The sequence below is a fragment of the Melanostigma gelatinosum genome, assembly GCF_949748355.1.
Source record: "Melanostigma gelatinosum genome assembly, chromosome: 4".
Classification (NCBI taxonomy): domain Eukaryota; kingdom Metazoa; phylum Chordata; class Actinopteri; order Perciformes; family Zoarcidae; genus Melanostigma; species Melanostigma gelatinosum.
Genome location: NC_136637.1, coordinates 25030375 through 25044342, shown reverse-complemented (window position 1 = coordinate 25044342; position 13968 = coordinate 25030375). Strand labels below are relative to the sequence as shown.

Genomic DNA, 13968 nt, shown 5'->3' with positions numbered 1-13968 from the left:
CCCCCTTTATCTGGACCTGTGCAATTGTGTCAGAGTGAGAGATTGTATTACTGCCTCACCAAACTGTACAGCAGATATTCCACGAGAAGAGAGACCTTATCAATGGGAAATTACAAATCAAGACCATCTCAGACGTGCACAGGTAATGGCTCGGGGGGGTTTTGATTGTGTGGGGGCAGTATTGATCTCAGATGTATCCAAGGGACTGAGAACGAGGTTTGAATTGAAGAAGAAAAAGAAAGACGAGGGTTGTGTGTTAATGTTGGCTGCCATCACAGTCACAAACAGACAAGTTGCACAATCCTTTTCAAAACATAGTGTCTTGACAATTAAATGTAGAAGAGTTAAAATACAGTGGTTTGAACTCTAGTTCATAAGTCTATTTCGGGCATATGGGTAATGATAAGGGATGGAAATTAAATTTTCAAATTGTTATTCTTGTTTAACTGACGGTTGGGATGTGAAGATGAGTGGAAGAAGAAAGTGGGCGAGTCGTACGCTGTGATCGTAGAGAAGTTGGAAGACGATCTCCAGCTCAAAGAAAATGAGATCGTGGAGCTCAAACTGGCTTTCAGGTTGACAAAAAAAACAATTCCATTGTCATTGTACAAAGTCCATAAAGACATAAAGTCCATTTTAATGCATCAAGTGTTGCTAATGGTGTACTGCACTCTCCTCAGTCGGCTCTTCTGTGTCAGTCGGGTGTCATTTTCTCACAAGCAGGTGATGTTTATTTTCTCTGGCTCAGCTCTGATGAAGCCTTTCAGAAGGTGAACTTGAGCTACCGAACAGAGAAGGGACTGTCGCTGCTGCATCTCTGCTGCGTATGTGGAGGTATGCGTGACTGCTAGAGTCTATTAATAACTCCTCGAACAAACTGGCAGTGTGAGGAAGGATTACTATGAACCGACTGACATTGTTGCCTGTAGATGCCTGACGTTCGTCACATGAATGAATACAGTAGATATGAAATACATGTGAACTTTCACAATAAACATGTTTTGCTGTGTGAATTATTTTACCACCGCATTATATCACGTATTTGTGACCAGGTAACAAGACCCACATCCGCACCCTGATGCTCAAAGGCCTGCGTCCTTCCAGACTGTCCAGGAATGGATTCACCGCGCTCCACCTGGCTGCATACAAGGTGACGGCGATTAACGAGCAACAAATACAGAATTGAAATATTTTCATCATGTGTTTCTATAGGTGCTTCCTATGTCTTTTGCCTTGCTTGTGTTATTTTGTGGTGAAGAGCCTTCCTACCACATGGTGGAGTGCAAGTACCAGTGGTGGAAGAAGTATAAGTAGCAATACCACAGTGTAGAAATACTCTGTTACAAGTAAGACTCCTGCATTTAAACTCTCGCTAAAGTACAGAAACATTAGCATGCAGAATGGCCAATTTTCTGAATAATATACACATGACTGAGTACATCAGTTTAATGTCGCAGCTGGTAGAGTTGGAGCTGATTTGAATGACTTTGTGAATGGCCTTGTACCACAGGACAATGCTGAGCTGTTGACCACACTTCTCCACGGCGGGTCGGACGTGCAGCAGGTGGGCTACGGTGCCCTCACTGCCCTGCATGTCGCCACGTTGGCTGGACACCACGAGGTCAGACACATGGGCCAATTTTTGCCTTCAATCGTGAGGAAAATTACCTACAGCTCCAGACTTTTCATTGCTTTTTTAAACACATGGTATTGTGCTATTTCTCGCTACCAGGCAGCAGACATACTCCTGCAGCACGGAGCGAATGTGAATGTTCAGGATGCTGTGTTTTTCACCCCACTGCATATTGCTTCTTATAACAGCCATGAGCAGGTAAAGTGCTCATATCCACCACTTGCCGCATTCGTAACTGTGATGAATAAAACCCTCTGGATTTATGTGCGTCCTCTCGCCTCTCCGTCCGCCTCTTCAGGTGGCGAAGCTGCTGCTCAAGTTTGGGGCAGATGTGAATGCTAGCGGTGAGGTAGGTGACCAGCCTCTGCACCTGGCTGCAGCCAAGGGTTTCCTCAGCATCATCAAGCTCCTGATGGGGGAAGGGACCAAAGCTAATAGTGAGCCTCCAACAGTACGCACTCAATACGTGTAGTTAAGTGTGAGTGTGGAAATGATTAGCTCTCCCTTAACTTGTCTCCAGTAAATGCTCAGGACAACGAAGATCACGTCCCTCTGCACTTCTGCGCCCGCTTCGGACACCGTGAGATTGTTCGTTTCCTCCTGCAGGGCAACTTTGACGTGCAGCCTCACTCTGTCAACATCTACGGAGACACACCATTACACTTGTAAATGTTTTTTTACAGTGTCGGTATCCTTCGTCAAGTCTTTCGGAAGATGACAAGTGGCGATGACGTGTTGTGTTTAATGTGTCTCATCAGGGCCTGCTACAATGGAAAGTTTGAGGCGGCGAAGGAGATCATACAGCTTTCCGGCACAGACAGTCTGTCGAAGGAGAACATATTCAGCGAGACTGCACTTCACAGGTGTCGTCTCACATGCTGTGGTTATCCACAGCCTGAAAAACAGAATTACTGATGCAGACACATACTGTGCATATATAGACACAAAATGCATGCTTTTTTTTTTTTTAAACACAGTTTAATTTATGAGAGTCACCTTTAACGTGCGATTCATGTCGCTCCGGGGTGATAACGAGTACTTGTCTTGTGTCACAGTGCGTGCACCTACGGTAAAGACCTGGAGATGGTGAAGTTCTTGTTGAGCCAGAACGCTATGAGCATCAACAACCAGGGCAGAGATGGACACACAGGTGACTCTCTAAACACGTGCAGTTTAGATTAAGTACAGGACCAGTTGTGTTTTTTCCACTATAATTTGTACAATAAATACTCTGTCTATAGCTCTACACAGTGCCTGTTTTCACGGCCACATCCGCCTGGTGCAGTTCTTGCTGGACAGCGGGGCAGACATGAACCTGGTGGCCTGCGACCCCAGCAGGTCCAGTGGGGAGAAGGACGAGCAGACCTGCCTGATGTGGGCCTATGAAAAAGGTCTGTCGGTATGGCGACCAGCTGTCAGAAAGGATTGAATGATAAACTAATGTCAAAAGGGATAGTTCTTCTGAAGCGGGGTTGTATGAGGTATTTAATAGGGGTGGGAATCGCCAGAGATCTCGCGATACGATATTATCGCGATACTTGGGTCACGATACGATATTATCACGATGCTGCGATATTATCACGATACTTTCACGATACTATAGTATTGTGGTAACATATATTGCGATGTATTACTTTTTTCAACTTCAAATTATGTCCCCAGAGGAAAACTGCGTCAACAGCATGTTTTATCTGAGTTCTTTCTCTGATGTCTCCATCTTTGTTTTGACCAACTTCCTACCAGTCACGCACGCAGACCCGGCACCTCTGCTGACCTCACCAGAAAATAACTCGGCGCCATCTAGTGGACTGAAAAAGCAATTTTTTTTAAATAGTTGATATAATAAAATATCGATACTTGGCGTCCGTGTATCGATATAATATCGCCACGCAAAATATCGCGATACTATGCTGTATCGATTCCCCCCCCCACCCCTAGTATTTAACCCCCACCTCAAAAGACCAGCACTATCCCTTTAACATACTTGAGTTTTCCTTCCTCAGGTCATGATGCCATTGTCACATTACTGAAACACTACAAACGTCCAGACGACTCCCCGTGCAACGAGTACTCACAGCCGGGAGGGGGTGAGTTACCCGCCTTTTAGAGATTATTATCTGGCCTAAAAATCACGCCACGTCCTCCCATTGCTCTGCCTGAAAATGTCGTCTCTCTTCCAGATGGGTCCTACGTTTCTGTCCCGTCTCCGCTGGGAAAGATCAAAAGCATGACTAAAGGTAGCGAGGTGGAGTGAAGCACGGCAGGTTCTCCCACATTTCACATCACTTGTCAGCTGACATGACAGCACGCACTGTCTGTTGCCAAGGGAGGGGGGCGTAGCTGCTGGTGACAACACCTGATGTCCTTAACACTGAAACTACTGATCTACAGTGTGATATTCATACTTAATATCTTAGAATCTATTGGTCTGAATTTGATGAACCACATGTTTAAAGCCTGAAGAGGTTTCAGTTACTGAAACTAACAAGCATATCCTTATTTTAGGCATCAAAGGAGAATCATGTGGGGCTAATTACAGTATTTTCAGAAGGGCTGTAGTCAACAAAAACAATCTTGGTCGACATAAATTCTACCCATTCAACCAATCAATTGGTCGATGGGGGGGGGGGGGGGGGGGAAGAAAAAAACGTCAGCATGTCACAGTGCACTCTACCTGGTAGCCTTAATGAATTACAAATAAACATAAAAAACTATTTGCAGCATATTCAATTATTTCTAACTATTTTATCCTAAAATGATAACCGACTCAGCAGACCAGCGTGCACCTGCCCATCTTCATATGATTTACAGAAATAGAAACGGCTGCCGTAGTGGCCGCAGATATATTTCAAACAAAACAAGAGGCTATTTTTTAACATGTACAAATCTGACCTCTTATTAGAGCCAATCCGCTCCACATGACATATATATATATATATATATATATATATATATATATATATATATATATATATATATATATATATATATATATATATATATATATATATATATATATATATATATAAAATATGCATTAATCAACCGATCCTGACCCACAAACCTCCAACTCTATGCATTTTAGCAGCACAATTGTCAGGACTGAGGTCTGATAGTATTACCATGCTTTTACAACAATGCACCACTTTAAAAGGAAAGAAAGTGTTTCTCAACTGGTCCGAGTGCAGATTAACCTGAAGAGGGCATTGAATTAAAAAGAGCAACTTTCTTTGTGGGGTAATGATGCATTTGAACTCTTGTAAAGCTCTCCATTGATGAGACACAAGTTGTCTAAAAACGTTCTGTTTTCAGAGAAAGCAGAAGTTCTGCTGCTCAGGGCCAGCCTCCCATCTCATTACCATCTCCAGCTGTCTGAGCTGGAGTTCAAAGAGATTATTGGATCAGGTAACTTCAGACGTTTTCTGTTCTCTTTGCAACACGCTTCAGATAACCCGATGATATTACTGACGATTAAATCTGCTTCACACTCAGGCTCCTTTGGAAAAGTCTACAGAGGGAAATGCAGAAACAAAATTGTTGCCATAAAACGGTACTTCTCCACATCTGAAGATGACATTTGACATCCCATCGGGGGGGGGGGGGGGGGGGGGGGGTGACTAATGACTTCTTCACTATCCACTGTTGATTGCAGCTATCGAGCCAACACGTACTGCTCCAAGTCAGACGTGGACATGTTCTGCAGAGAGGTCTCCATCCTCTGTCGCCTCAACCACCCCTGTATCATCCAGTTCATGGGGGCGTGTCTGGACGACCCCAGCCAGTTCGCCATCGTAACCCAGTACGTCTCTGGAGGCTCTCTGTTCTCTCTGCTGCACGAGCAGAAGAGGTGAGGACGCTGGAGTGGACAGTATATTATACCACTTCTAACCATTTTAAACACAAACGCAGGAAGAGACGCAATATTGAACACTTTGAATGATTGAAGTCACGGTAGGATTTAAACCAGAAACATTCAAAACAACTGCACACGGTCATACCAACCAACACAACAGTCTTTTCCTGTGTTACTGCTGAAAGAGCAGATTAATCAAGTCGTCAATGTACAGAAAATATCATCAACAATAACTTTTTGGTTGTCCAATAATCATTTAAGTGATTTATCAAGCATAAATGTAAAATAATATTAGTTTACAGCTTCTCAAATGTAGATACTTTTCTCTTTTATCGCATTAAAAGTTGGATTTTAGATTGTTGAAAACAAGCCATCTTAAATGTGTTTCTGTTAAATTCAACAAATGAAGCTTTTAAAAAAACAAACAAGTAAAAGTCCCATGCAGTCAGGTGTGTTAACATATTGATTCCTTACACACTTTGACAGTGACTACATCCTGATGTTGAAAAAAAAAGAAAAGAGCTCAAACTACCGTAAGAAAGTACTCAATGTTCAACAAGGACACGTTTGCACAGCACAGCCAACTATTTCAGGTCTCATTATCCTCCCTGGAAGCAGCGAAGGATCACCATTGATCCAGATGAAGTGTTCCGCTAACTGTGTGGCCCAGGTGCCGTCTTCATAGACCGTCCTATCGATCCGTGTAAAGTGCTGTGCGTGATTGGCGGGGACCATTGATCCGGCACTAAGTGGCTGCTGCTTTAATGATGTGTCAATGGACAGGCTCATCGACCTGCAGTCAAAGCTCGTCATTGGCATCGACGTGGCCAAGGGCATGGAGTACCTGCACAACCTCACCCAGCCCATCATCCACAGGGACCTGAACAGGTGGGTGCCCACAGTAGCAGCGCATGTGGCGGGTGGGGGGACTAACAAGAGTAGAAAACTGTTGTCTTTACTCATGATACATGTGATCCTTCCAGCCACAACATTCTGCTGTATGAGGACGGCCATGCAGTGGTGGCTGATTTTGGAGGTGAGAGACATTTTGCAGTGTACAAGAAAAGGAAAGCTGCATTCACCATTTTTTGAAAGAGTAACTGAGACGATAAAACTCACACATTAGTAACTACGGTAACTGACATTGTGAGTCAGTTTACTTGCTTTAAGAGTCTTTGCCATCTGTGCCTCTGTTCCGTTTTGGGGATTTATTGTTGACCACAGTGGCCGCTGTTCCGCTGAAGTTAATACAGCCTCACTTGAATGCAGCTTTAAAGTCATGGCCCAATGTTGTTTATTTATAGCACAACCAAACAGAGAAAAAATAGGAAACTAGGAAGATAAACTTACTTCTTCTGACCACGTGGCTTTGCTCTTTACAGTAGACAGAGTTCCCATAAACAAATAAAATAAAATCACAGTAAAGTAAACAGCATCAGTTCAACATCTCACTTTCTGTCGTCAATATTGTGATGTCGTTTTTAAAAGAATATTGTGGTTATATGTAATATCTTTGCTATCACCCAGCCCTACTTTTACCCACTCCTTGGTAAGTAAACCTCACTCTAGGTTTGGAACGTTTGAGTGCAATAGCCATGAACACTGGACCCTTTAAATTAAAGGAAATTATCCTTCAAATAAGATTGGTTTGGTAATCATCTTGTCACAATGTGTATTTGTCCTGATGTGGGATTTCTCCACAATTAAAGTAACTTCAGTGTTCAGTGTCTGATGGCCGTACATACAGAATATTGGTCAAAGTCTTTTATTTTTTAAGTTCAGCTCAGATCTGTCGGTGACTCTGATGAGTCAAAGTGCACTTTAAGTATATTGTATGTTGGAGCTGGTGACTGGTGATCTTACCACAAAGCAGATAGTTCATCCGGTTGAAACCAAGCTGGGAGGCTCACCATCTACTGGAGTTGTTGGATCTTCTTCTCGCTCAGTAAAATATTTTACCTGCATGTACAAACAGAGACAAACAGTCTCGGTTCTGCTCGCCTTCATATTTCTAATGTTGTACATCATACTAGGTCATGCGACAAAGTAAAGGCTGACTGATTGCAAAAAACTTAACATATTGAAAATGATTTACTCTCTAGCTCAAATTCCAAATCTACATATTAGAATTATTTTGTTCCAACAAAATATGCAGAGCATAAACACAATGCAAATATTAGACATGAAAATTGAATCAGATTAGTCAGCTGAGCCAATATTTATGTAAGCAATAAAACATTTAACTCTACATCTTACACATTAAGCCTACAAATGCACAAAAGATGCAAAATTGTACTTCTCAGTAGAAACACAGCGCCTGTTTCACCAATTAAGTAAACACAATCATTTTGGAAAATACTCTTAGCAGTGACAGTGAAACTAAATTTGGTATTTCTTATCAAATACACAGCTCTGATAACTGCTCGAGTTCAACAACAGTTTTGACTTCAGTGCCTTCATGTTGTCGACTTTTGTGACGCTCAACGTTGCTAAACAGAGAAACTACTTCTAGCTCAACATTGAAACTTCACCTCGCGCTCACCAACTGCACTGGAGCACTTCCGGTTAATTTGAACTTCCGCACTGAAAGACTTCCGGTAAATTTGAGTAACTGCACTGCCGCACTTCCGGTTGGTTTTAGAAACTGCACTGCAGCACTTCCGGGTAATTTTAGGTTGCGATGGGAACTTGTGAAACAAAAGATTTTACTTAGTTATGACAACTGTACTGTCTAATAACAGATGTGAAATAATAAAGTAAAAACTGAAGTCAATAGTTCAATTGTTTAAAACGTATTTATTTATATTTTAACCCGTTTTGTTCAACCAGTTAACTTTTTTTTTTTGCTTAGCTCAATGTGAGTGAGTCTAGATGAAAAGCACAGCTAAACACCTTAATGTACATCGTTTTTTTGTTCATTGCATGGTATTCTCTTCCTTTTCAGAATCTAGATTCCTACAATCTGTGGGTGAGGACAACATGACCAAGCAGCCGGGGGTCAGTGCCGTTTCGCTCTTTGATTTATTTTATGACACACACAAAACCCGTTGGAATGAGTTTGTCCTCTCTCTTTGGCCAAATACGCTCACACCATCTGCAGCATCCATGGAAGAATAAGGCAGGAGATCAAGCCAGAGCATCTGCTGGCACCTGCCATCAATTACCCACCAGCAAAAAAAAAAAAAAAAAACTGCCGTCATGCAGATTTTGTGTTGATGTGCTGACTCATCACTACCCAGAGTGCTTGGCCTGCAGTTTGGTGTTAAGTGTGTTACATCTCTTGAGGACTGCCTGTTGTGAGGAACGACTTGCCCTTGCTGCGACGCAGTGTTTATGTCAGTAATTGGGCCTCATTCTGTGCGTGTGTGTGTGATGGCCTAAAAAAGATTCACTTATATTGAGAGCCTAACTGCCTTTACCGTGCGTGTTTGTCCATATATGTGTGTGTGTTTGTACAGAACCTGCGTTGGATGGCTCCCGAGGTGTTCACCCAGTGCACTCGCTACTCTGTGAAGGCAGACATGTTCAGCTACGCCCTCTGTCTGTGGGAGCTGCTTACTGGAGAAATTCCCTTCGCTCACTTGAAACCAGGTATTTGGGCCTAAATGGTGATAGTTTATGTCAAACCGAGAGAAGACCCCACAAGGGGCCGCTGACATTACACACCTTTTTCACAGCAGATGTAGATGATAGATGTCACTATTGATGCGTGCATAATGCAAAAAGGGCACCAAGGGATTTTTCAAAAAATATATTGAAAACACATACAAACTGATACAAGAAAAATAAAACAGAACACAAGCACAGAACAGAAAGGCTGTCTTACTAAACTCAACTAGATTTAAGACGTTCTTCTGTCCTCAGCTGCTGCAGCAGCAGACATGGCCTACCATCACATCCGGCCTCCTGTTGGCTACTCCATCCCCAAACCCATCTCTGCTCTTCTGATGAGAGGCTGGAACGCCTGCCCAGAGGTAAATGACACGCTTTCACCTCAGTCTTCAATTTCATCTGAGCTCTGATCAAACAATTGTTCTCTAATTAATTTACAGAACATTTTGTACACACAAAAAAAATAATCCACTGTGAGCTGTTTACTGTCCAGCGTAGACTCAACCAGGTGTTGCGCGGTAGTTTCAATCTGCAAAATAAGCTCACCATTAGCATCCTTTCATGTCGTTAGCTGTTGAGACATGCTGAGGCTCAGAGAGACAAGCGATGCCGAGTAAGCTGCTTCTGCAAACACGTCCCCAGACGATGCATTATTGCACGGCTGTTCACATTCATGAGCACACATGGCCTGTATGATCCTCCTCTCAGTGCTGCGATGTTCATAATTAGCCAGGCGTGTTTTTGTTCTCGGCCTCATTAAAACACATTATAACGCGGCCCGGGCATGCTGGTACATTGCTCCCTCTGTGGTACGTCTCCTTCCTGTTTGACAGTTATACGGTTGCCAACCGGCTGCTTGCTCCCTGCTGCGATCGCCTTGTCCCAGTGCAACTTTGTCGAGACACTTTTAATAAAGAGTGTGATCCTAATAGGACGTCACAAAGTTTCATTCGAGCGCCTCTTTCACGGTGCCTCACCTGTACGGTGCACCGGCTGCCATGGGGTTTAGAAGTGGGGACACGCTGTTCTGTGTTTACAGTAACTTGTATTTGTCTAGAGCAGTAAGTACTTGATTACTGACAAATAATATGTGAACAAAACAGCAGGAGAAAAGCATTGACTAAAATCAAATGTAAAGAGCTTGAAAGGTTTGTCACGTGTTTTCATCTTTACTGCGTTGTCCTTGTATTCTTGTTGTTGTGTATTAAAGCAGCATGCACCGGCAGACCTTGGCCTCTCTCTGAGGATGTATTATTGAACAGCTCCGGTGTGGCAGTGTTTGTTCTTCTACAGCGAGGCGGGAGATCTAAGGACTGCTTTTGAAGCAGAGTTCACCTTTGCTTCATGTGTGGGTGGACTGAAAACGAGTGCAACATACTGGACAGTGTCTGATAGAACACGAGTGTGTCCGTCTGTTGTGGGGAAACAAATGATGCGTTTGATTGTACAGAATTGAAACGGGAATAAATTGTAGTCGGCTTTTTCCAATTTCAGGACAGGCCCGAGTTCTCTGAAGTGGTTTCCAACCTGGAGGAATGCTTGTGCAATGTTGAGGTACATATATAGTATCCCACACATTCTTAAATGTCTAACCCTGTGGTTTATAATGATGTTTGTGTGGCAGCTGATGTCTCCAGCCTCCAGCAACAGCAGCGGCTCCCTGTCGCCCTCCTCCTCCTCCGACTGTCTGCTCGGGCCAGGAGGACCCGGTCGCAGCCACGTGGCCGCCCTGCGCTCCCGCTTCGAGCTGGAGTACGCTCTCAACTCTCGCGCCTACGCCTTCTGGACTCAGAGGTTAGAACACTGGAGGCTCACGCTGAAGGTGGAGAGGGCGAGAATAATCGACTGCACAATGGCCACTTTCACTCTCAACCAAATAACCCCACCCGGTCTCAGCCGAACCAAGGTCGGGTTTTAATCCCCTGCTGTTGTGTCGTTCTAGTTTAGTGACTTTTGTGGGGCAAAAGAACCAAATTTATTTATGTTTTTTTTTCTTTGTCACACAATTGAATCACAGCTGAGGCCTCTCACTTGGGCGAGTAGCAAGACTTCATTTCTTTAAACACAAACAACATATTGCACGTGTCAAACACTGTTCAAACATTCAATCAAATCAGGAGATATAGAGTCTGACTATGAATATTTGTTCTCCAAAAAACTGTGGAGCCAAGTTAAAGGCCCAGTAGCATTGACAATGATAACTAGAAAACTGCACTCAGTAGAGTGCAGATCTCCACCAGGTGTGTCTGCACTGACCACTGCTGTAAAGTTGTACAAGCAATGGGCTTAAAGCCGTTGTATAATACACTTTATACAACTGTGCCAGAACTAAGAGAGTGAGTCACCGCAGCCTCGAGAAGTCCTTCAGCATGCAGCCATAACTGTCCACCCAAAACCTCTGCAGCCCCAAAAACTCAGATTAAACTACAGTTATTATTGTCATCATTTTAGAGGGAACACATATGTTTAAATGTCTTCAATTAATTGAGTTAATGATCTTTACAATTAGCAGGTGGATAAAACTTAACAAATGGCCTCAAAGATTTGTTGAAAAAAGCTACAACCAGGAAATCTGAAGTTGTTTTCCCACCAGGGGGAGTTGAGTTAAATGTTTTGGCTTGAAACTCCGCTAACAGGAATCCCACAAAACATTGTGTCTGGGCTTGCTCTAACTTGGACAGGCTTTGTAGAAACGACTGGCTCTGAACAATTGTTTTCCCAGTAACATGCAGACCAGTTAACACTGCAACAGTGAGGATTTGGAGTTGCTGGGATACTGAGCAGGAACCAAAGGGAAAGCAAATGCAATAAAACATGCATGGCATTCTGACCGAGGATAAGACGCCTGGCTTTCAGGCTCTGTACTGTGTGAGTGTGTGTGTGTGTGTGTGTGTGTGTGTGTGTGTGTGTGTGTGTGTGTGGGAGCCTGGTAACAGTCGCTATGAACCCAGAAACAAGAGGTGGGCTTATTGTGGCGGGGCAATGTATTTTCTCTAATTCCCTGGTGCTCCATCAAAAAGTTAGACTCAACCGTTCTGAGTGTTTACATCCCCAACGAAGTGTAAATTCATCCACACGGAGTTTAAATTTGACTGATCGTATATATATTGTACAAAATGTTCAAATATCAAATGCTAAGCAACATGAACGGTGTGCAGAATGTGTGCGCGGTCGCCCCTTCAAACCTGTCATCAACGTTGTATTACTGAACTCCCGAAGAGAAAGCGAGAGCAGCCTGCGATTCGGTCGGACATTACATATTGAATTTCTCCTGCTTCTGTTTGGCTCCTCATCTGTCTCTCTCCATGTAAACTAAGCTGTATATATTTCTGGGCTGGTGTTGTTTCGCGGTAGATTAATGAGTAAGAGTTGATTTTTTTTATGCGTTTTATTTTTCAGTGAGCGCCGTCGAGCATCCGGAGGCCTTTCACTGGAGGAACTCAGAAGGAACATGCAGTTTTCCCCCATTGATCGAAATGGTTTGTTTGCAGAATACATGTATACTAGTGTCACCTTCAAATGTGCTTTTGAAGACTTCCTATGCAATGTTGATATTTACAATTATTGTTTATTTTATTCTCTATTCAATTTCAATATCATATATTGTACTTTTTAAAGTTAAAGTGTAGAATGGTGCTAATGTTATGTCAATATCATTCATAAATGTATCCGACTATGAATGGTGAGTCACAGTTTGTCTCTTTTTCAGGCTACGTGTCTGATCCCATGAGCACCATGAGAGTCTGCTCTTCTTACAGCAGCAGCGGCAGCTTTGAGGACAGCAACTAATATCACCATACGGCCATATTAATGCAGACATTCATGTCTGTTGTTGACAGTTCATTTTAAGTATAACTGTATCAATAGATTAGTGGATATTACTAACTTGCAAAAACTAATTTGTAGTTTGTTGTAGCACACTGTATTTGTATGACTTGCTTGTGAATTTACAATACATTGTTCGTTCCCAATATCTCTCGTGTTATAGGTTTGTTTATACATTATGTAAACATTTGTTTTTTAAATATTTTGTTGATGCTTCTGTTTTTTAAATACTGTATGTGTGAACAGCTAAATCAGTTTTTGTGCACATGGTTTGCATACATTTTAAATTCAAGTTCCCAGTCAATGCGTGCATTTGTTCAATGTTCACACACCTTCATTCAAGTCAAAGACAAGAAGAAGAAGAAGAAGAAGAAGCAGAAGAAGAAGAAGAAGCAGAACGTCTCTATTCATCGCACGTGTTTTATTATTTTGAGCGGCCAAATCACACAAATGTTCAGTCACTGAGATGAAATGATGAAGCCTCACAAACCCACACTAATCAGATGACGGAAATACAAATAAATACTCAGTGTTTTTTGTTTTTTAATAAGAGGTATCGTTAGCAGCAATAATGACACAACTCAGTGCCTAGATTTGACATTTCATAAAGTTTCATTTGACTTATTAGCAACACAATAACGAATGAATTATCCACTTTGCGTTTTTGTCTCGATGTCATATAAACAGACGGAAAAGCGCTAAAACTGTCATGAACACAGACGCAGTGCAATTACAGATCTCTGATCAAAGCTGAGGCACCGTAACATCAGTGGAAACGTAAAGTGTACTTGGGACAAACTAAGCTGTGGGAGTCCAACAAATATGAATTATTCAACGGTGTGTCAGCGTGAGTGGAGGAGTATCTGTTTACAGGTGACAGCAGCTGCACTTGATACCTCTCACAAAGCACGTCTCGTTGTTACCAACAATAGGGAGAGACGGTCTCTATTGTCAACGTTCTACACAGCGGTCAAAGGTCATCATGCAGCTTCTTCTTTTTGGTGATTGAAGGGTGAAGACTCTTTAAGAAGCCATTGTAATGTAA

The 13968-nt window shown here is 42.6% G+C and overlaps 1 protein-coding gene across 1 annotated transcript; it reads left to right on the top strand.

Moving 5' to 3' along the window:
- Window positions 1–28: 28 nt before the first annotated feature.
- On the top strand, window positions 29–13183 carry tnni3k (TNNI3 interacting kinase). The gene is made up of 25 exons (XM_079267140.1): window positions 29–142; window positions 467–575; window positions 749–834; window positions 1053–1150; window positions 1511–1621; window positions 1733–1831; window positions 1932–2070; window positions 2154–2298; window positions 2392–2496; window positions 2689–2783; window positions 2875–3024; window positions 3637–3720; window positions 3814–3870; window positions 4946–5038; window positions 5126–5183; window positions 5286–5480; window positions 6270–6374; window positions 6470–6522; window positions 8431–8483; window positions 8945–9077; window positions 9351–9460; window positions 10593–10652; window positions 10723–10892; window positions 12498–12577; window positions 12808–13183. The coding sequence occupies exons 1-25, from the start codon at window positions 103–105 to the stop codon at window positions 12885–12887; spliced, it is 2508 nt and encodes an 835-aa protein (XP_079123266.1). The 5' UTR covers window positions 29–102; the 3' UTR covers window positions 12888–13183.
- The last annotated feature ends 785 nt before the right edge of the window (window positions 13184–13968 follow it).